This window comes from Ischnura elegans, chromosome 2 (assembly GCF_921293095.1).
Source record: "Ischnura elegans chromosome 2, ioIscEleg1.1, whole genome shotgun sequence".
Taxonomy (NCBI): domain Eukaryota; kingdom Metazoa; phylum Arthropoda; class Insecta; order Odonata; family Coenagrionidae; genus Ischnura; species Ischnura elegans.
This window is the reverse complement of record NC_060247.1, coordinates 63,556,153-63,579,447: the sequence shown is the minus strand read 5'-3', so window position 1 is coordinate 63,579,447 and position 23,295 is coordinate 63,556,153. Positions and strand designations below refer to the sequence as shown.

The 23,295-nt window shown below is 39.1% G+C and overlaps 2 protein-coding genes across 2 annotated transcripts in view; one reads left to right on the top strand and one right to left on the bottom strand.

Moving 5' to 3' along the window:
* Positions 1-23,295, bottom strand: part of LOC124153846 (P protein-like) — a 108,688-nt gene that overhangs the window by 55,734 nt on the left and 29,659 nt on the right. The gene's annotated exons all lie outside the window — the stretch shown is intronic.
* The window catches only part of LOC124153845, an 80,764-nt gene that overhangs the window by 40,170 nt on the left and 17,299 nt on the right, over positions 1-23,295 (top strand). Inside the window, exon 3 of the mRNA XM_046527222.1 lies at positions 22,038-22,556. Coding sequence (XP_046383178.1) covers positions 22,038-22,556 — 519 coding nt within the window. The remainder of the gene's footprint in view (positions 1-22,037; positions 22,557-23,295) is intronic.

The window sequence follows — 23,295 nt, the reverse complement described above, 5'->3', positions numbered from 1 at the left end:
AAGAATCATTGGTGGAGGTACGGGAATAACTAATCGTTAAGCTCTGATGAAGATGCCTTCACTTCAATTTCACGGTGTGAATTTTACCCCTGGCGTAACATAGTATTTCTTTTGATTGACTGCTCTCTTGCGATGGTAACGTTCAATATTTTCTGACGCGATTACATAATTGAAACATATTCCAAATTTTTTCTCGTTATCTACAAAGGTGCGCCTTAGGAGATGGTAACTGCTAGAGGTGAGAAGAAAAATAAACATGCATATAACGTTAGGAATTTAATTTAATCCAAAATTATTATATTCGTGCCTAATGCAGCACGATTTAAATTTGTTTGGTGCATTTTGATTTCAATTTCGGTGTTTAGTTAGTGATTCCTTAAAAATAAATCTGGTGAGGCCAATTTTTTTATTTTTATCTTGATGTTGAATCAAATATTCTTGTAAAATTCTTATAAATAATTTTAATATCGACCAGTTTCCTCTATTGGTTGACGAAATTGATCTATATTAAAATTATGAGAAGTCTACAAGTTTATCAATTCAACGTGAAGAATATCACGAAGTCACGCCTCAAACTATCAATTTCATCTTGATTCTTAACACATTCATTGCATAGGAAGGCATTGGTATAGGAGCATTTGGAAAATTTCATGTTTTTAAAGGGTGTATAGCGAGGGAAACCCCCATTACTAATGGCAGTCTTAGGTGAATAATCATAAGGGAATATATTACGTGATTTTCACCAAAATATTATTTATTTCATTTCGGGTTGACTCCTCCGTAATGTAGTGCCGCATTTCTCGTCAAGTTCCCTTCGCGTTGTGGGGGCTTCCCGAAGACAGGTGTAGTGGGACTGCCTCAAGATATGCACACAGGCAGGCACCTCCGTTGTGGATCTTCCAGTGAATTGCGTGCAGGAGACACGAGGAGGAGACAGCTGCGCTTCGGCGGTCTCCTTTCCGGTTCTGACGGGCTCACGTCATCTTTCTCCGCTTTATAAGGCGCTCTACGCCAGCCAGGGAGGAAGTTCGCGAAAACAATGAGCCAGCATGAGAGGCAGAGCGCGGGTGGAAAACTGATCCGGACAGTTTGCCAAAATGCTTTCAGACCAGACGCGAAAGACGTGAACGATATATGTACATGCTGGTCCCTCATGATGGCTTCTGGATTTCTATTCTTAAATTTTTATTAACTTACTTGTTAGTGTACTAAAACCACTGCAAGAAAAGTCGATATCATGGGCTCAATATGTAAAGTAGTGAAAATAATATTGAGAGTAAATCTGATTATTAATCCGAATGCTGTAATTGTCCGCATTACTTAAATTGTACAGCCGCATCACATTTCAGTTTGTCCATTGGTTTCGTAGTTTCTTGAGGTTTGTAATTTTTTGCCACAATTTCGTCAAATTTGGACTTATTCAGAATATGTGACTCGTGGGTTCTGAAAGTAAAAATTAAACTATGGGTGGATGGTTCTTGAAGCATTTAATGTAAGGAATAGATAAATTCTCTGTCATGATTTTTGCTGCAATGGAATTCTTCGTTTGAACGATTCAGCGCCTCATAACTCGGTTTCTTGTTTTTTTTTGTTTGCTTCTCGCTTTTGTTAAGTATCGGTCCCAACGTTGTTTTCAGTAGCTCTCAGCTTTTCCACGTTTTAGCCATTCTAATTAGAGATTATTCCAAAGTCTTTAGCATTTGTTCTGTACATAGAAAAAATTTCAGAGAAGAACTCTCAGAAAGCTTGCCACCAGGAGGCATCGTGAAAGGAACCGACTACTGCTGCTGTATTATCGAAATAAAAAAACCTTGGAAAGGTAGCCACTAGGAAGTAGCGTCGAAAAGGGTTTTGACTGATAGTTTGTATCTGATATTTTTAGTATCTGAAGTAGTGTATTTGAAGTATTTGATATTTTTTGGGTGTTTTTGATGCGAGTTTTTAATATCCTTATGCACGTATTATTTGGTAATTTATGCTCAAGTCTCGATTTTTGAGCAGAAAATTTATATTCTTCCGATGATAAAGAAGGGTATGATCATGGAATGTTCCGGTGATATCATGATGCGGTGAAATCATATCAGCTTTTAGACGGACCAATCAGAAAATGGACTCGAAAGAGTTCTTAGATCAGAATTTTACTGATCCTGTGTCATTTATACCATTATTGCACTGTGCTACATTTCATGGGAAATGATACATGCGTATTGTTTTAGGGAACGTATATTCTACTTCACTGTTTCTTCATTCTTGCCAGTTACGTCCGTGCTCCTTTTCCATGTGTCAGAGTCAGAATTCTTTCATTAATGCTTACATCTACGTACTACCCCGCAAGCCGCCACATTAGGCGTGTGACGGGGATGTAAGAACTCCAGACGATACGAAATAAAAATAAAATTCTCGCGCGAAATTACGCTCAGCATTTATGAAAACCCTATTTTTTTCGGGGGATTTGTCGGGGGAAATCGAATTCACATACCTATCCGTTCGAAAATAGATCTCTTCATTTATAGTTTCAGTGGGCGTGAAAATATGATGAGGCTTTAATGTTCTCCATGTCGCTTTGAAATATATCCATTCTCAATTGCTTTTGCAATCTAACCATAGCTCGCAGCCTCCGAGTCTCCAGAGGTTCACAGCTTATTTCGTTTAACCTTTGTGTAACTCTTTCTGCACCCTGTACCAGTTGTTGATGAATCGGGTAGCTTTCCTTTGTATTTTATTAATTTCACGGATTTAGTCTTTCTGCGCTGGATCCCATATACTCGCTGCGTATTCAAGCTGTTTCCGGACGAGAAATAGCACCTCTCTTTTAATTTTTTATTCGAAAGTCTACCTACAGCACACAAAATTCTTTGTGCTTAATTGCTCTTAGAACTGAAATGTATTTAAAATTCAGAGCATTACCGCGTGATTAGCTTCCTGAAGTTGATTAAAGATTCAGTAGCCTATAAAATTGAAGAAATAAGTGGAAGAGCTATTGAATATTGACATCGTATTGGTTACTTGAAGAAAAATAAACTTAGTGGAGAATGCATCGCTGTAAGGCGGATGTTAAGGATTCGAAACGTTGAGTGTGTTCTTTACGGTTTTGCAAAAGAATAGATTCGACCCGGCTGCATCCGCGTTTTCTTGCGTTGTCATTATGGCTGGTACTCATCGAGATCGAGGTGAATCTTATAAGGACTGTCCGCGGATGACCTACTTGAGGGCCTCGGTGCAGTGAAAGGTGGAAAAAATGAAGAAATTGAATTTCATCCGCTGGGAGTCGTACAGTGTGGATGCTTTCCCGCGTTATGTTTTTTTATGCCGTCCTCTTTTTTTATCCCCTGTCGTTCGAGAGCTGGAACTCCGAGGACTACCCAGGCGTTCGGTGCACCCATTGCTCGTCCAGATAACACTGGAAAATGAAATGTATCGAGGGCAGGTTTCCGTCGCCAGCTGGCGCGCTCTATCCTCTCATCTCCGTCCTGGAAAGTGATGTGAATCTACAATTTTTGACAAAGTCCTCATCCTTAACTTTCATCCCTAAATTCTTAAGTAAAACGCGCGCGTCATGCATATTTTTTAAAAGTATAAGATGCGCGTTACATATTAGGTGAACATGCAAAAAGGGATGCATTCCCCTACGTTATTGTATTTTCCTCTGCCTTTTTGAAATAATCGATTTTCAGTGATTCCGACTGTATGAATGCGAGTAGTCAAGGGTCTTTTATTTTTTTTCAAATGTTAAGCATTCAATGACGTCATTACTTTAAATTTTTCTTTTGTCTTATTGAATAAAGCGATTTTCATTGATTCCGACCGTAAAAATTTCAGTTTTCAAGGTTCTTTAGGTGTCCTGCGGAGTATTTGATTGCTCGTTATACTTGAAAATTTGGAGACAATCAGATGAAAGCAAATGGTGAACCAAGGCCTCATGCCTGAGTGCGCGTTATACTTAGGAATTTAGGGTAATTACACCCAATTCGCACCGAATGTGGGGTACTTGAAATTAGGGTTAAAGGCGCCGAGGGTGATACTTATTTTGGGGTTTTACCTTAAACAATGTTTGGTGAGTTACATAAATAAAGATTACTCATTAAAGTAGTTAAAGTCGTTGAGAAATAATTATTTAATTCTTTAAATTAATTACTTTGTCGTAATATAGAACGCTTACAATTAGAGTTCGACTTAGGCTGAAGGATGTACTTAAGGATTATCTATTCCCAACAATTGAATTCAACAGTGTGCATTATATTTATTGAATAGCTAATAAAGTTGATTAATGAATGAATCGTATCCGAATGAAAGCATTTCAGAAACTTTAACGATGTCAATTATAAAGGAGTGTCACTTTAAAAGTATCGGTTTCTTGGTAATATGATTCAAAAAGTAACTTTGCTCTTAGAAAATTAGTAATTTTTGAGTATCAAAGTTTTGTGTCGCTGTCGAATCGAATTGTGCCCGAGTCTAGTAAACAATCGTTTCCGAAGCATTCCTGCTGCTGTACTAAAGATACACCGCTGATTACAACTTTTTATGGAAACTTCGTGAAATAAGGGCCGATTATAGCTATGTGTAGACTCGCTGGAGGAACTTAGTCGTTGAAGATAGTCGGATCATCGGACGCATAAGAAAATTGGCTGAAGAGTAGTTTATCCAAAGCATATTATTCGATCGGTCAGAATGGGAGCATGAAGTTGAATAATAGCCGCATAAAATACAATAAAAATAATATAAGCGATGATATTACAGTCGAGGTAAGGAATTCATTAAAACGTTCATGTGGAACTAGTCATTCCACCTGCTGAACAATGGGTACTGCAATCATGCATTAAGCATTCTTCATTGAAGGATGAGAAAGGTTTAGTGTATGGGGAGAATTGTCAATGAGGAAGCCCCGCATGGAGTTAAAACGAAATGTGCTCGATGAAAACCAGTCGGTGGAAGAGACTAACTAACTGCTCGTATTTTATTTTGTGGGGGTTTCATGACGGCCCTTTTTCATAAAAATCTCAGCCATATTCGTTCGAATTCCCCTTTGAACTTATCTCAGAAAAAAATTCTCTGCCTCGTGGTTTTTTGTTTAAATTATTGAATACTATGTATCACTTCATTATGAGGCACGAGGGTCTGATGTAAAATCATTGTCGAAGAACCTGTGGAAGGGAAGAATGGCCGAGGTGGGTCAAGGATGAGTTACGTAAGGGATGTAAAGCAGAAACATTAAGTAGGCGTTCAAAGATTAGCCGATAGGGAGAGTGAGAGGAAAGCTGCGTCAAACCAATCTTAGGGTTATTGACTGTTGATGTTTCACTATAAAATGTTTGGACTTAAGAGAATTCTCGATCTTTAGTCATTTTATGGCCGATTTTATGTGGTCTCGTCAACGTTTTGGGGAGCAAGAATACCGAAGTAAACAAATTCATTAATTTGAGGTCACTTGAATAACGACCGTTATTCAGGACTATTTTGCTTTGGTGACGTTTTTAAAAATCTATTTATTTATCCCTGCAACACCGAAAACAGCACAATCCACAATCGACTTTTAACATCGGGGTTTTTCCCTTAACAACTGTACATTCGCGAACATTCATCCCCTGGATTGGGGCAACCTACCCAGGACAGACTCATTCCCACGATCTCTTGTGTGGCAGGCAAGGGCTTTACCCCGCTGCCGTCAAGGCCGGCGAAATTGTTGGCCGGCAACCAATTTCTAGATTTGAAAGCAATCCTAAGTTAATGCTACTGCTTTTACCGTGTCATGGTTAACACTAGACTGGCATAATGATACCGGTTCCTTGAGTAGTGGAGTGTGAATATACTGGAGCTTTCAATCCTGAAGTCTCTGGCAAAGGTGCGGCCTGTAGCCACCTCCCAGCTGTTCGCCATTACTATAGCCACAGCTCTTTAAATGATCTCCGTATTAATTGAAATACTGATATAGATGATATTTTATGTCTATTCGTTTCGCTTTGATGAATTCACTTTTTTCGCATAATTTTACCCTCTGCTAATTACCTGTTCACCTTCATCATAGCCACATAGTGACTGGTCCCCCAATTTTACGCTTCGCTGAGAGATCAAACCTGCCATGTTTATTGTGATGTGAAGCATGTGAATAATTCGATCGCCCTTCCCTTTCAAATTTTAAACTTACCGACTGAAAATACTTTTGATTGAGGAAAACATGGATTTTTGGTCTTCATAGCTGATAAATACGTAATGCTCGGGTAAATGTGTATTGCCGGCGTTGTATAAAATGTATTTTTTAGCATAATATATTTTTCTGGTATGTTGGTTGTGGAAGCCGGAGTATATAATTATGGGTTATATATCTTTCAAGAAAATCTGTGACCATTATATTGGACGGTGGATATGAAATCGAAATAAACGTGGCGAGCTTACTATAGGTTGTTGTTATAGTTTTCGTATTATAAATCGAACTTTATCGAGTATCAAAATCGTATTTGTATAAATATGCGATACGCCAGAAAGGAGTCTCAGGATAAAAATATACCTTGCTCTATTTCATCAAAGAACAGCCACATGTGGCGTAAAAGGATTTTAGGATAGGGGGACCCTATTTCAATAAACATTTATTCGAAGCGGGAAAAGTATTTTTAGATTGTTTGCAAGAGGTATGTTCGGCTTTGGTCCAATGGAACCCGGTATGGGGGTCGCGATTGGTTCTTTGATTTCATTTTTACGTCCATCGGAGAGTTTCTTGGGAGTTCAAGTCACACAAACACAATCCCAGTTCTCACTAGGCCGTCCAGACTGGTACGACCTCGCATGGATCATACGGAATTAGGCATCGGCGAGCGATGACCATAACTGGTAAATGCTGGATGGCTTTTGCGCTTTTAGGGCGAGTCCATGTATCGTCGTAGAAGGCCGTCACGTTCCCCTCGAATATCTGTGAGTTTTTTATGCTCGGATATTCCGTTAAGCTGCTCTGCAGAATTGAAATTTATTCTTATTTTGGGAAGAAAAAATGAATGAGGAATTTCATGTGGTACACATTAGATTGTTAGGTATCGATATAGGTTTTAATTACTCTGCCGTCACTGTTTTTGTCCAAATCAACTCGGAGTTGACATAAATAGTCCGTCTGTTGGTAATAAAGTTTACGACTTGAACCAAGAGAAACATTTATTTGATATTTCAAGCGTGTATTTAATATTTCCTTTTTATTCATCTTTGATAAATGCATGAACATCTCTGGCTTTGAAGATAATTTTGATGACAACGTTTTGCAAATTGCCTACGCATTAGTTCTGGGTGAGGGGTCTAAGTGAGGATCAATTTATTTTTCATTTCGGTAGTGACGTCTCAGGGGTTCATTGAAACCCCCGAAGCCAAAGTAAGTTTTCGATTTCGGTTTTAACGAGAATAACATGTATCATCCGATCACATTTAAAAAAATAATTAAATCACTTAATTTAATTCTGCTTTATTTTTGCATAAATAATTTTCCTTTTGATCTCAGCGATCATGATACTCTCTCAATATATCCCAGAGGAGTTATTTTCTTGTTACGACTCAGATTACGAACCGATTCACCGTTAAATATACAATCTCATTCTCACTTTCACACTGTGGCAGGAGTACATTTTACACAGCCTTTTACTTATGTAAATATTAGAGACCATCGAGACTCACGTTGTTGAGGAAGTCGAGATATCACGGGATAATCAGACAAGGCGAAAGAACCCAAGGAGTGTTGTTGGCGACCCTGCCTGTCTATCTCGCTACGGCTGGTTACGTTGATGGCTGGCCTTTTAAGTACCGAGGCACAAACCCTGAGTCCATTTGAGGTACTTATGGCGAAGATGTTGGAGCAACTTCCATAATGAGCGACGGGAATATTTCCGTAAAAGGCAGACGTGGTTCAATATGAATACTTTTCTCTCCTGTCTCGTGACCGCTGTTTTTGCCAAAGATCAATTTTCGGTTAAAAATGGTTGAGTCATGTATACTAGCTAACCGAAAGCATTGCTTTTTTCATTCTTTCTTTCGTCAAATAAGATTTCTGCCCAATATTAAACAACCTCATGTGAACTATCATTCAATAATGATTTTGGAGAATTTTGATCAAAATTGAAATTATAATTGATTTAGTTATATAAATAAATCTATGATAAAATTTAGGTGGCTGTATTTTTCTCTGATATTAACTTGTGTGGACTTGGGAGGATAATCCAATCAAGTTCACTCCCATTAGTCCTACTGGTCCCGATATCAAATCGCATGATTAGTGTAAAATATTTTACTCCAGCTGAACTTAGCTATTACTCTATTAATTAATGATTGTCAAATCATTTTCACAACGTTGAGGACTTCGTCGAGGGAGGAATGAATGGCAAGAACGGAAAAGGAAGACTTCGGATAAAAGGGATGGACCATGTAATGAAGGATCTGAAGGGGAAAAAATTTCTCAGTGTGAAAAGATAAGCTAATGAAGAATTGAGTGGAGAGCTGCGTCAAACCAATCATAGGATTGTGGATCAGTGATGATGATGATGGTGGTGGTGAAGGCTGCTTGGATGCCCCACCGGGTAATCTTCTCCATGGCTGCCGACGTTTCGGGGTACGAGTCGTACTCCATCCTCAGGGCTGAATGATTTTCTTGGAAACGCCTGCAGCCATGGAGGAGAGTACCCAGTGGAGTATCCGAGCAGCCTTCACCGCCAGAAAATCATCAGATCTTCATTCGATGACGATGGTGATTATAACTGCAGAAAGAGAATCGAATAAGATTACGTTCTAGCTACTTTCTCAGCACTATTTTAGCACTTAGCACTACTGGGTTTAGAAAACCTATACTTCAATTTATTTGTCGAACTTTTTATAATCGCTATCCGAGAAATATGCGTTTCAAATGGGAAGAAATTCACTTCTAAACGAAATGGAAAATGTGACCTTGCTAATTCCGTAGTATTTCGCCTCAAAGCCTCCCCTGCCTTGCCGCAGGGCTTATTTCGTTCGAAAAATTACGCCTGCGTTATGCCATGAAGTGTTAATTATTGCTTCGTGTAGTCGTCATTCTCTCATGCGACTCCATTGTCTCATCTTGTTCCACATTTCGAAAATATATATTCCTCACCAGGATGTAAAATTGTGCCAGTCACGCCGCTCACTGGTCGTTCGTCACCAATCCACTTGAAACTCGCGACTTCCTACGTACCTACTTAAGTTTGATGCGACCATTTCCTGGTACCAGTTGGCTGCGTGTAACATGCTTTTGAAACCTTCATCTTGTAAAAATTAATAATTCGGGGCGTGTGTTACTCAAATTTATTTGTATTAATTGAATGGAGAACTATCGTTGAAGTGACTAAAGTAACTAAAATCGTGTCACTTTCTATGGGTATGCACCGGCTACTTAAGCCAAATTTCCTAAACGAGTCAGGCCATGCCGAGGTAAGCACGAATAATTTCAAATGAATTTCATTCAATGGCAATTAATATCAATCCGTATTATTTTGTTGAACGAAATGGAATTGCATTTAAATACTTATGGTGAGTAATGCATCTACAAAGTAATTATTGTCATGCTGCTGGTAGAAACAGTGGGCGGTAGCTTTGGAATTTTCCTATTTTTTATTCTCGAGAGGATGGCTGAATGGGGGATTTTTGTCGTCGTAAGTTTATTTTCCCACCATCTACTGATTTGTATAAGTGAATTTTGTGTCTGAGTGAACGACCCCATTTAGAAACGGATGCATCGCATTTAGGGGCGAGAGTTGTCATAGTGTTTCCTTGTGCGTTGGTCGTCGAGGGTGGGCAGCGTGCATACGACTAACAGGCATGTGGGAGAAGATGAGTCGTGTCGTGGATTACATATCTTCTGGAGAAAATGGAGTCATCGGATTCATTCCTAGAAGTGAGACAGAGCTTCTTGTAAAACAAATTGGAAGGCATTTTGCGGGTACAATAAATATAAATGTTTCCTTGGGAAAGTTTTGAGCGATATAAGTAGGTTTAGCATGTAATGAAAGATTCTTAAGAAAGATCAAAATCCTCATTTAAGTGCAGTGGGAAATTTATCTCACAACGGAAGTAACTTTCAAAAGAGAGATAGCAGGGCAGCACTTAAGTTCAGACGCGCCACAGTGATGCTCTTCTGTTTTCTCTACTCAAATTCTTCGAAATAATCATTCGAGGGAAATGAATGCATGAAAAGATTACTTATTCTCGCATTAAGTATGAAGAAATCCCGTAACAAGTATGAAGCTTGTTGGTTAAGCGGCGCAGCTAAGAATTTAGGCTATGGGGGTTTTAGGTGCAACTAATACTTTGGGGTGTGGGGATATTGCATACCCGCCAGGGTAAGTGGGAGTTGCGGGGGCCCTCCTCCAGAAAATTTTAAGATTAATGGTTCAAAATGACTAGTTTTACCGCTTTATGAGAGATATTTGATTAATCCTAACACTGTTCTATAAGTAATGCTAATCCATTAAGTAAAATGGATTCAAATTAAAAATTTCTCTGAGCTCGGGGGGGGGCTAGCTGCCCTCGTTTTATGAGTTGGTGGCGTCATTAGGTTTCCTGATCGTTTACTCGTTCCGGGAGGAATCACTCAAAATATTGCTAACGTTAGCATACTTCGCGGGGCTAATATGCGAGGCAAGGTAGCTGAGAAGCGGGAGCTGCTCGGCATAAGTTACTGACGTCATTCACTTCTGTGGGAAAGAGTTAAGACCCTCGATTTTTTAGCCGCGAATAACACGGAGTGGGCGACTGATCGAGAAACGGAAAAATACGGGTCTCCTTATCTTTCAAACTATCACGATCGCTAATGAAAAAAAAATTGAGAAAAAGCCCATTGCTACCTTCCTCGTGAAGGGTCCGTACCAAACTACCTATTCAACCTTTTTGAATGTATCTGTAAAGAAAGGTGCCGTCAATTATGGCGTCCTTATCTTTGATACCCTTCTAAATAGCAGAATAAGGTTACTTGGCACGTAGGTCTGTCAATCAACTAATTTTGCTATGAAAATTTTCCAGCCGTTGGAGCCCACCTGATGGCCGTTCCCAGTCAGCGTATTTTAAACTCAGTTTCCTCGTCATTAATTTTCTGTCAACTCAGAATGTAGTATGGTCAGGTCGATTCTTATGCTATAACTTTTAATTTCTAACCTATTTTTTTTCAAAGTGACGCGCCCCTGTGATTATTTTTTTCTAAGCATAGGTAGACGGGTGCCTATTGTTACAAATAATTTTATATTACACAAAAAAAGGGTTTCAAGCAATAGCATGGCAAGGTTTCTTTAGGTTGCAGCATCATTTAATCCAGCCTGAATAATGTATTCACGATTGAATGAGTAAACTTTGCAATCTTCACAGGTTAAAATTTTTACTTATTTTCATCATGAATATCTAATATTTCCATCATGTTACACTTGAAGCAACTAATTTATTCTGAATCAGAATGTTCGTTTTAACAGATGTGTTCATAGAGAGCAGCAATGTCAGATTTCTGACAGCGACATTTTAAGGGATATTGACAACGATTGCAATGATCCATTTCAACCATTTTATATTGTCATATGCACGTTTTACGTGCCAAAAAAAGTTCAGAAACGTGTAATCGCTTCAGCGAATCTATGTAGAGGAAAGGTGTTTTAATTCTGTTGCCTCCTGCTATTGAAGGTATTAAGAATTTTGTATCACAATTCCGAATTTATGGATCCACTTGATACGGAGAGTGAAGATTTAAGATGGCGTATCCTTCCCGCTTAACTGGCCGTAATTAAAAAAAAATAACTAATTGCTTGTTGTATGCTTTCGCTTTTATATTTAAAATTTCAAGGTTCAGTTCAAATTCAGTAGCAGTTTTTTATCATTTGTCTCTATCTCAAATATTAAAAAAAATTCTCGTGAGAAAAATAAACTGATGTGGATACACTTATCAGATATGTTTAACAGGCAAATTTTGGCAATGGTGTTCTCTGCCTTTCCTGAAAATTTTAAAATGATAGTGTTAGTTATCAACTAAGTGACGAGGAAAGACCAGACGAGAGGGAGCGATGCTTTCTTTAGTTTTACTTTGTCTGTCACCATTTTCATCTACATTCAACAATCCTGGAAATAAGCCTACGCAGCTCCCCTTTCAGTTCTTCTATCCCCCAATCGTTTTACACTTCCCTACTTCTTTTCCTTGAATCCATCATCTCCCGTTCAATGTATCGCATCTGAGTTCTTCCTTTACCATTCTTCGCGTCCACTTTTGTCTCGAAGATTTTCCCTATTATGGCCATAATGTCATCCATTTCTCCATAGCAGAAAAGCGTTAACTCAATGACCCGTAGATTTGTGAAAGGTTGTTGCGAGTTGAGGGAGTCAAGGGGTTATACACTACCCCAATAGTTTGTAATTTACGGCCTTGTCCCCTCCGAATGAACCACCCCAAGTAATCAAGAAGAGAAAGGAATTTAAGCACTTTAAATTATTGCTGCAAAATGTTTTGAAAAGGCTATGATTTTAGCCTTTTAAAGATTATGATGTTACCCCTCTCCATATGTGCTACCCTCGAAAATATTCGTTGTTTACGGGCTTGGCTATGTAAAATAACCCTGCGTTTCAGGCGGTTTGGATCATAGTGTTGTGGAATCGACGCTTCTCTGTCGGGGGAACTTAATGAAATCCGACCGTTAGACTATTAAGGAAAATGTGACGTGTTACGGTTTCCTATTTGGCTTCGATCGTGTGCCTAGCGGATGAACACGGAAAGCCCTCTCCTCCTGATGACTTTTTTCCACTACGATAGCCCGATGGTGGTTAGAGAATGATGGGCCACCCGATTAGCGTTCAGTGCGATTGAAAATTAATCCGCTCAACAAGACCGTATTTTGGAGAAATGTAACTGAAATGAACATAAATTTATTAAACTGATGACCTTGAATCAATGGATCACTGGTCATGATCATCGGCCTCTCCTGTCCCACACTTCCGACACCTCTGATGCCACGAAATATTACCATTTTCAGCGCTTACCAGCGTTAAAGGAACGTTGTGGATACTGTTCATAGAAGTATATTTTCACCTCACGTGTTCATGTGATAATTTAAATGTGGAAATACGTGACCGTCATAATAAAAAAAACAAATTTTAAAGATCGTAACTATGCCAATCATCAAATTACTGCTAGCAACAAACCAATAAACTACTGTTAATCATCAAAGTGGCTATCCAATGCAAGTTTTTATTTCACCAGCCCAACTAACCTTCCGTTTTTTCAGTTTTCGATGAAGTACTGGAAGTGTATACGTACATAAAATGTCCGATTTTGAGGCTTGGATTCAACACTATACTGATCATCACTGGTTTTTACTCGATAGTCGATAACTATTGTGCTCTTCCATTGAATTAGCATATGTCCATGGTGAAATCTGTGCCACGATTTAAAAAAAACAGAGCATTGATCATGACAAGGTATAATTTTTGCTGTCCACAGTTTTCGCTAACAATCTTTTACCATGATATGAGATAACTTGTCCTGAATTTCACCCAGCTGCGTGGCGAATCATAATGTGTACCCTCCCCTAAAACACCCCCCTCCCTAAAATTGTTCCTGGCCTCCTGCACATTTCACTCCCTATGTCCTGCGCATATCGTATGCAGAACAAGGGCTTGGGGGGGGGGGGGGGGGGAATTGAACCTCTGTAATAGGGTAGTTTCCTTCATCAAAGAAAACGAAAGGCATTGATTCCAATTCGTTACCCACCATTAGTGTATTCATAATATGCAAATTATTTGGTTTTAGAAATACCGGTTTAGACGAATGGCAAGGGTCAATTTTATCCTCATTTGAAAAATGCCAGAATGGCGCCCATGCGATGCCACTCAACGTGACGTCACAGGGACCTAGTTTCTATACGAGTAGATAGGAGTTTTACATCGTCTGAGATTACCAATGCATGCATGAGGCACAGAGCTCAGGGAAACATGTCTTAATAATCACCTATTAAAACTGGCTAAGGTCGGAAAGTTTTCTTCATTTGATAAGGTATTAATAATCCTAATTTAAGCCAAGCGCTACCAGCTAGCATGGTACTCTGCTACCTGCTAGCATCCTGCGTCGTATCAGCGCACAAAGCTTCGCCCCAAGGTCACCTCACTTGCGGCAGCGGGAACCATAACGACGTCACACGGAGTTTTCCCGGCATTTATACTTAGCCGTCGCGTTTTCGCGCGCTTGAAAATTTTCACTTTTCATTTAATCGCGAAAAATAGATATCGTCATTTAAAAATCTAAAAGCGTGAACTACGTACTCCAGGAGCAATAATCTTTGGATTTAGGCAATTAAAAAATAATAGGAAACCACCCTATTCTTGTAATAATGGGAAAGATGGTAATCATCAAAGTGGCTCTCCAACGTCAGCTTTTATTTCATCAGCCCAACTAACCATGTTTAAAGATTATTGGTGAAAATCTAAAAGCTACTTTTCAATGTAAGCAGTTGCATTAACGCTGAAAGGCGTTGCGTACCACAATGGCGCTGCGAAGATTAGTGAAACCCCCCAGACAACGACAATAATCCGCCACTGATACATTTGAAGGCTCTAAATTTCGCGAGGACAGATGAGTAAAAGTTTGAGATAACCAGGGTAAGGGGAACATTATCGAAGTGGGTCGTAAGTAGGGCGCCTTGAATTTGCTAGTAAAAATGTGCGTGGCGTCATATTTTGGCTTTTTTACGCGATTTTTAGTATTTCCGACCCTAATCACATTTTTTAAAAAGGTCTTCAGTCCCTACTACTGCCTTCAAAAACTGGAAGCATTAATGTGACCGCAAAAATTGGAATTCGTGAAAATCAAGGAACCTTAAGAATTAGAACAGCGGTTCCCGACATTTTTTTTTCCTCCCGTACCCCTCCATATGTATGTATCTAATGTTGTACCCCTAAAAATATAACGTGCACATTTTATTACGTAATTTCACTGCGGGTTGGTAAAACCTTTTTATATTATATGAATATGTTGTAAATAATTTTATGTTTATGTAATTTATGTTATAAATAATTGTATAAATAGAAACTTTATTTTAAATACCCTATATTAAATGTATATATATTTCCTGGTTAATTAATTTAAGTTCAACGCCTAGTGAAAAATTAGCTTCACTGCTTAGGAGCGTGTATAGAATAAATTTACTCTTTCGAAGCCATCAACCAGTGGCGTAGCTAGTAATTTCGTTGGGGGGGGGGGGTTCAAAACCAGGGGGAAAATTTTTGAAAAACAGGGTACTAAGTAGAGGGTTTTAAACTAATTTTAACACTTTTCATAATCGAAAAAACTTCTTCGTTTAAAAACTCTTCTAAATTCATGATTTTTCAATATTTTAATTTCTTTTATGGAGAAAATAATTGTGCTTTTATATTTCGGGGGGGTCCGGACCCCCCGGAACACCCCTTCGCTGCGCCGCTCCAATCTACAATTCTTCTGCAGATCTTACGGCAAACTTCCGTGCAAAAGGTATTGGTTGAAATTGAGTTGAGTTGTTTCTTAGCAGTATCGAAGTTTTTTGTTGAGTTTCCTCATCAATTCCATATTCTGTATACCCATGTTATTTTTCGTTCCTAGATGTCGTCCTCTATGATTCACGGCTTGAGCTAACAAAACACGGATGAAATGCGCTTGAAGAAAAGGACTACGACACTGCGAGTTCTTAAGTTTCACGCTGATTTCCCCCTTAATTAATCGACCTTAATCTTAGGAGCTCCTTGGCATGATGCCGACTGACATATCCGAAGAAATATTAAACTCGACCCCATTTTAACGGCAATGAAAAGTGCACTCAATAAATTCGAAAATACCTTTGCAGGAACAGAAAACAAATCTTGACTATTCAATTCCTGATAATCTAAAAAATAGAATCCTAAATGTGTCCTAATCCCTTCCCATTTTCCCACTCCCAATTAACCCATACACCTAATGCAATGCCATGACACTAATTACCACAAAAAGTGACCAAAATATAATATTGAATCCAAATTCTCCAGCAACACCTAGGAGGCAGTCATCTGGCTGAAAATTACTGATCAACAATACAAAATAATTGAAAAAAGAAACCGCTTGCTCTTTTAGGTATCGGAGATCATCTTCCCCCACCCCTTAGTGGTCCTCTCACTTAATTTTTCGGCTAGGCCAGCCGTGGACTCCTTATCGAGAGTTAATTTTAACTCGATCCGCCTCTCGACAGTGGGTTTTTGAATATAATTCCCCCTTTCCCCCTCTTGCTGCGAGCTGCTTGTTATCTTCTGCAGTCCGTTCGCTTCCTCGCCCCAAATATTTCTTTTTTTCCCGTTCCCCTCATTTCTTCCCCTCTTATCCCATCCCACCTTCCTTCCGCCGGAATGGCCCTGGCCGCATCAATTGCTCCCTTTCTTCATCCTTCGTCCTTCCCCGGTTTGTTATCGTATCGGCGCTCACAGCCGCATCCACGGGGCGGGGCCGCGAACGGCCGCCGCGGCTCCAGGCCCCAGCATCGCCCGTCACACTCTGCCAGTCGTCACCGTGTAATCCAAGTCCGTTCGTTACGTATCTGCGCCCGTAAGTCTGGAAGGGAAGGTTCTTGGTTGGTTGGGGTTTGTGTTGGTGTGTGGGGAAAGAGTGGAGCTGGTAGGAGGAGGCTAACCAGCCTCTGTCGGTGACTATGACAACAAGGTTTACGCCTTTGTACGGATTTTAGAGTACTTAATGAAGGGTTGAAGACGTTGAAAAAGTTACTGCGTAGCAATTGTCGCATTACCGTCAATTAAGACGTCAAACGATGGGTTGACACCTGGGACAAGTGTTTGAGAAGTCCTTGGCTTTTAATCACTCTGTATTAGGCCGAATTACGGCTATGGGACTTTAGTCTTACTTTATATCTGACAGGGACGTCGCTTTTCCTGAATTTTTCTCATTATTATTCTGATGGAATAGAAAAATTATTCGATTAGTTTTTTTTTTAAGAATTCATACTCGAGCTTTAGGAAGCCACGATTATTGTGCGAGTGGTAATGAAGTGCTGCAAGGAATCAATGCATTAGCCTCTGCTGTCAGTGCCAGGAAAGGTATGATTTCGTGTAATTTTATTTTATTAAAGTATGAAAATAGTGTGAGCTACATTGTTAGAGTGGATAGGCAATAGACGTTTCTTGATCCTCGCTACAGTTGTGAACTTAAGGTTGAGGTTCCATCCGTCTTCTGGAAGTAGTGTTTTGATTAATTGTAAGGATATTCTGACTACAGTGGGGCTCGAGAGATAGGATCCTTCCGATTGGGAATCCAATACACCAGGTGCTCCTGTTGAAACAGCGACACGCTGGATGCAACCAATCCAAGAATCCATCTTTACTTGAAACGGTGGTGTTCTCAATACCGTTCGGATGAAAATAGATTCGACTTTGTGTGGTCCTCGACCTCGACGGTACTCAAACCGAAGCCCTCTCGTGGGAATCCTGTGTTGGAGGAGTACATGTGAAGCTAATGGCTTCGCTGTCCACAAAGGAGTGCTTGATTGGACTAGAGAGGTCCTCTGATTAGTTAGCGAACTAAGAGTAGCATCAGTCTTGAGGAATTCATGACCGCAGCGAAAAGAACGGAGCTCGAACGCGAGTCTGCCTGATAGAATGGGAAGGTAAGCAGCGGCTTAGATGTGGGGATCCTAGTCCTCCTAATCGGTTAGAAACTTTAAACTAAGTAAATCTTTGGAGGGCACCACTTAGTACCAATACTTTGTTATATTTAATAAAAATAATAAAACCTAGAGCATATTTTGCGCGCTTTTTGGCACGTTAAGGTGAGGGATTATTCCGCCATATCCCGCTGGGTCATTGATCTAGGTTCGCCCTTCTTTTAGGTATAAACATAGGTAGGCTTGTGTAATTACGGAGGAATTATTGTGGAAACAGCGACGCAAAGAGCGCTGGAATTTGCTTGAACTTGAGGCTCTGAGTTGCTCGTATTAATTTCACGCGGCAGCGAGGAATTCGCGGCACAGACGTGCACCCTTCACGTATGAATCCAATACTGAAGGCGCCATTGTGAAGGCATTAACTCACTGGGCGCGGCCTACCGGAGAATCCGTCATTAGCGGTGCACTCTGATCTGGGCGTGGGTGGACGTGACTGCGTGTTCCGAAGCCGTGTTCGTCGTTACGTGTCACTCAATGCGCCAGCTGTCCCTCTCATTGTTGTGCAAGGTTGTCAATTTTTTGTAGAAAACAACTCGGGGTCAGGGACTCCACAGAATTTTACTAGAAAACGCTTCGTTTTAATGGAAAATACGGCGCTACGATACGCCCTATAGACTTAGGAAGGACTTAAACACCGTAAATGACAGAAATTGACTGCATGAAAGGTGCTCGCGTAACTGGTAAAGTAAAAAAATAATTTGCGAATACTATAGCCCCCGGAATAAACGGAAGGGCTGGCAACTCTATTCGTGAAGTGTGGTGCTGTTCGTTCGATCGTCGAAGGAAGTTTACGCTGGCAAGAGAAGGAGCGTGTGTTGTTGTTGGATGATGGGAGATATTTCAGGATACCACTCTGAAACGGCGAGAAAATAATTTCACGAATACGGGAGGTGCAGGAAAATACGGGAGGGTTGGCAACGTGAACTCTTTACGTGCCGTGCTTTCGACGTTCGAAGAAATTTCACGCTGGTGTGTGTGTGTGTTGTTGGATGGTATGATGTCGTTTGGCCGCGAGTGAAGTCTTCTCTCGTCCGGCGACGGTCAAACGGGCGACTCGGTGAAAGGGAAGTGCCCTCCTCAGCCACGACAAGTGTGGTTTTTGGCGCGGGAAGGAGTTGGCGGTCCGCCCCCTCCACGCGGACCTTCATTTGGCATGCATTTGACTCCCGTCCATTTCCGCGTCGAACCTTATGGAATCCCTTGCCTCCTCCACTTAAAGTGTCGTCTGGAAGAAGTCCTCCGCACGCCTTGCCACTCAAATAGTGGACTTACGTCATCGCCCGCAACGGGACGAGACGAAGTTTGTTTTACCGTTCGAGCCGAGCATGAAAATGCTTTGCAAGTGTTAAGCTGAATTCTAATGACGCGAGAATGGTGAGATTCATTGAATAGACGATTTTTAGTATGCAAAAGTTCATGTTTGGGAGGCTTATTTCTGAAATACTATTCCTATTCTTGAAAATCGAATGGGGAGTTATGATGAAGTCTACATCCTTTCTGTTAATAATATCTCTCTGTCTAATACGTGCAACTAATGAGCCCATTAAGATGGCGCAAACCTCCCTCTTGACCTATCCATTGTTTGTGACGGATGACTGGCTTAAAAGTAAACCCTTTGTCTTGAAATTATCATGTTGTATAACGTAGACTCTGGTCAATATTTGCATGCATCTTAGATTTGAAAGTTTTACTTCAGTATTTTCTCATTATAAATGCATTTTTTATATTTAAAAAATCATTAAATGTTGAATAAAGCCAAATATCTACTTGTGGAACTCAAAAAGATTGTGTTTACATGTCATGTAAATGCCTTAACATAGTATATTTAAACAGTAGATAGTTACAGCAACTGAACAGCTCGCTACTAGTTTCTCTTAATTTAGTGACACGGGGACAAAATTCAATATTTTAGTTTTTGCTGATGATGTAGTTTTAATATCTGAAGATTATGACAGCTTGAAAAAATCTGGCACGAATGTTTATAAAACAGGCAGAAAAGTTGGTCTAAGAGTCCGTGAAAAGAAAACCAAATATTTTTAGAAATTCTATGAAAGTTCCCTCCTCCTTTAGAGAGATACCTTCCTAATATGTGACAAAAGTTCAACTACTTAGGTGTCGCAATGGATGAGAGTAACAATTAAGGGACAGAATTTAAAATTACAGTCATGCAGGGAAATCGGTGTTATTAGTCACTACCAAAACTGTTAAGGAGTAATTCCTCTCAAAAATCACTAAGTAAGGCTCTATAAGAATGGTAATACCTACTGTATTGGTATGAGATCTGGACACCAAACAAAAAATCAGAAAAGAAGGTATCAGTCTTTGAAAACAAAATTCTGAAATACAATCTTGGACCAGTGTGTGACCAAGGCACCTGTAGGATATGGACCATCAAAGTCCTCTACCAAGACCATGACATCATTACCCAAATTAAAAGCAGAAGATTAATATGGGCTTGCCACATGAACAGGTGGAAGCTGGACTCCACACTGGGTATGGTGTGTGGCGTATGATCTTCCATGAGGCAGACAACTACTTGGATGTCCAAGACAATAGTGGGGAAATAGAGTACAGAAAGATATGTAAAGGCTCATCTGAATACTGGAGCTGAATCAGGACCGAGATGGATGGCAATCAGCTGTTGACGAGGCCAAAAAACCTTCTGTAGTTTGAGTGATCACATAGATAGATTGATAGATAGCAAATGTTGTCAAATGCCTACTCTTTGTATTCAGAAAATTTCAAGATCTTGGGATAAATAAAACTGGAGTTAAATGCCACCATAAAAGAGCAAATATTTTGAAGCAAATTATGGGGATGAGATCTCTCTTGCACTCTGCTATTTGTTTTCAAATGTGGGAGACCTACTGATTTTGCTGCGCTTTTTAGAGGTTTAAGAAAATCAAATATTTAATTATTATTTATTTTTTGTTTCATATCTCTCTTTTTTAATTTTTTTAAATTCATAACTTCCTAATTCCATTTATTTTATTGCAGTTTTCAATTTCAGTAGTTTTTATGTCTCTCATTATAGAATTTCAGTTATTCATTTTGGGCTTTTCTTTGGTTTTCACATGTTTCTGTTGGCCAGTGTACCCTAGAAACCCTAGAAGTCAAAGGGCATGTTTAGGTTTTCTGGGAATAGATCAGTACAACTTCAAAAACACAGTAGTGAAAACCCACTCTCATAAGACTTGCACCTGTGACACTGGGATTAGCAGGCTAGGAATTTACCTCACTGCTATTATAGCAGGCTTGAATTTCATTTTTATCTTGTATTTTGTGTGATCACCTGCATTTGATTGTAAAAATATTTAACCCTTGCTTATTAATTCATATAGGGGTGTAGAAAGATTCATTTTCCATAAAGAATTGGAGGTACATATTGATGTTTTGAAAAATACTTCAAGCATTAGTTAAGACAATGACTTAGGAAACCATAAAAATGAAAGCTGCCGGATAAAATTTTTGATCACGCCTGCATCAAATTCCTTCTAATAACAATATCTGTACTGTTGTGGAGATTTACTCAGTACAGGAAGCAGTTACAGTTAAGGCAGATTTTATTTGTTAATGTTACAGTATCAATAATGTGACCACTATATCCAGGTAATCTTGTTTGCTAAAAGTAGTTGGTACTATACTCTATGCAACTGTGCCAATGATAATATGTTGACAATTTCATTAAAATGCATGGGGTTATTTATAGTGTTATCATATTCTTTCTTCAGGTAGTTTAAGGTAACTGTATTCATTATTTGTCCATGGTAAATTGGGTCAGTTAAATTCCATTGTAAAAAGCAGTGTGCAGAATATTCTAGTTAGACTGTTTCCCTACTTGTAACTGTAGGTAATGTTAAAAATTTTAAGTGTAACTTGCTAATGATTACATATTCAAAAATGAACTGTTAATAATCCCAGTTATTCTTTGTTGTTAATTTACCCAATTCGGCCTATGTAGAAAACTGCAAGGAAGAATAGCAGTTAGTTAAATTCATGTTTTAAATGAAAAAGCAAAAATTAATCATCTCCCGTTATCATATATCTTTTGATGCAAACACACCTATTTTAGTGTATAGAAAAGCTATCAACCATTTGTAACATCTTCATTAAACCTGTAAATGCTTAATTTGGACTGCTTCATTATTGAGTGGCTAAAATAATTTCAAATTTGAGTGAAAATGCAAACTGGGCAATGCAGATAACTTGCAAATATTTGCTCTAACATAAGGCAATGTTTTCCCTCTACCTGATATAAAAGGGCATATTTTGTTTCTTTGGCTAGAACAGTTTTTACTTAAATATTTTATCAGAAGAATATCAATACATCTAGTGTATTATAAATTGTTTCATTTATTTTTTCAGAATCATTCCCTTGTTGGCCAAAATTTTGATGGTTCGCCACACTCGGTGACTTTGGAGAGTCCACTTGATGACTTCAAGGATTCCAGTCTTTCTCACTCCGTCGGGAAGGACGGCTTCAACAAAGGTTCAAAAACATCTTTGTGCAGTCCCTCAACGGAGACAGAGGAGGAAAATGGGGAGGAGGACAATGATCCTATGACGAAGGAGATGCTGGAGAAGAGGAAAGGCTACGTGAGGAGAGTTTGTAGTATGTTCCAGAAAATGCAGCTGGAGAATTCGAGCTATATCCATGGTGTTACGGCGACTGGGTACCTGAGCAAAATGACTCAAAACCCACGGACATCTCTTGATCCCTCATCAAATCAGTCTGTCCCTTCAACAGCTCAGCCCTACCAAACACAAGCCAATCCATTTCCTCATCTTTTTGAATGTGTTCTACTCGTAGGGTTGACTCTTAGTTCTAACCAAGACCAGGGGAAGACCTACGAGCCGTACATCAAGAGCAAATTTCCTCCAGATGTAAGTAAAATATAATCCATAAAAATTATTTTATAAAGGCATGGTATTCATTATGGGCTTATGAACTTTAATTGAAGCTAACTGTTAGGAGAAAAACTTTAAATACTTGCCTTACCAAGTATGGCAATTAATGTTAGTTTTCATGGCTAATTTTCATTTATATTATTCTGATAATTGTCTTTTTGTTTCAATTTCCTAGTAAATATCCTCTCATGGGATGAATATCAATTGCTTGGTATTTATATTTGTACATGTGTGTCAGTACAGCCAACATTTAAATTGTGACGTTGTATTCTCGGAAATGGTGGTTTTGTGTGCAATAACTCCATTTCAGGATGTATTGAAATAACTTTTTTACATGTATGTATAAAGTTATCTATATTTACGGTAGCGTGAAAATTAATCATTGTGTCCCTGAAATTGGAAGAACTTTGGAAGAAGAAAAAATAAACAGCATACTGAAAACTATTTTATGAATGGTGATTTTAATTTGGGTGTACAAGCAAATGGTGCTTTCAAGCCATGTAAAGCCTTGTGATAGAAAAATACTGTCTCAATCAATGGTATGCATTATGTATACCCTAAATACATTGCTATATAATTGGGCACGATGTAGAAACAAATTCTTGGATGTAAGGCACTGTCACATTTTATTTTATAGGGGTTTAGTTCTCTATTTTTTATTTAGTATTCTTTGATGTGTACTGAACAAAAGCCAGATTACATTTTTTGAACTTAT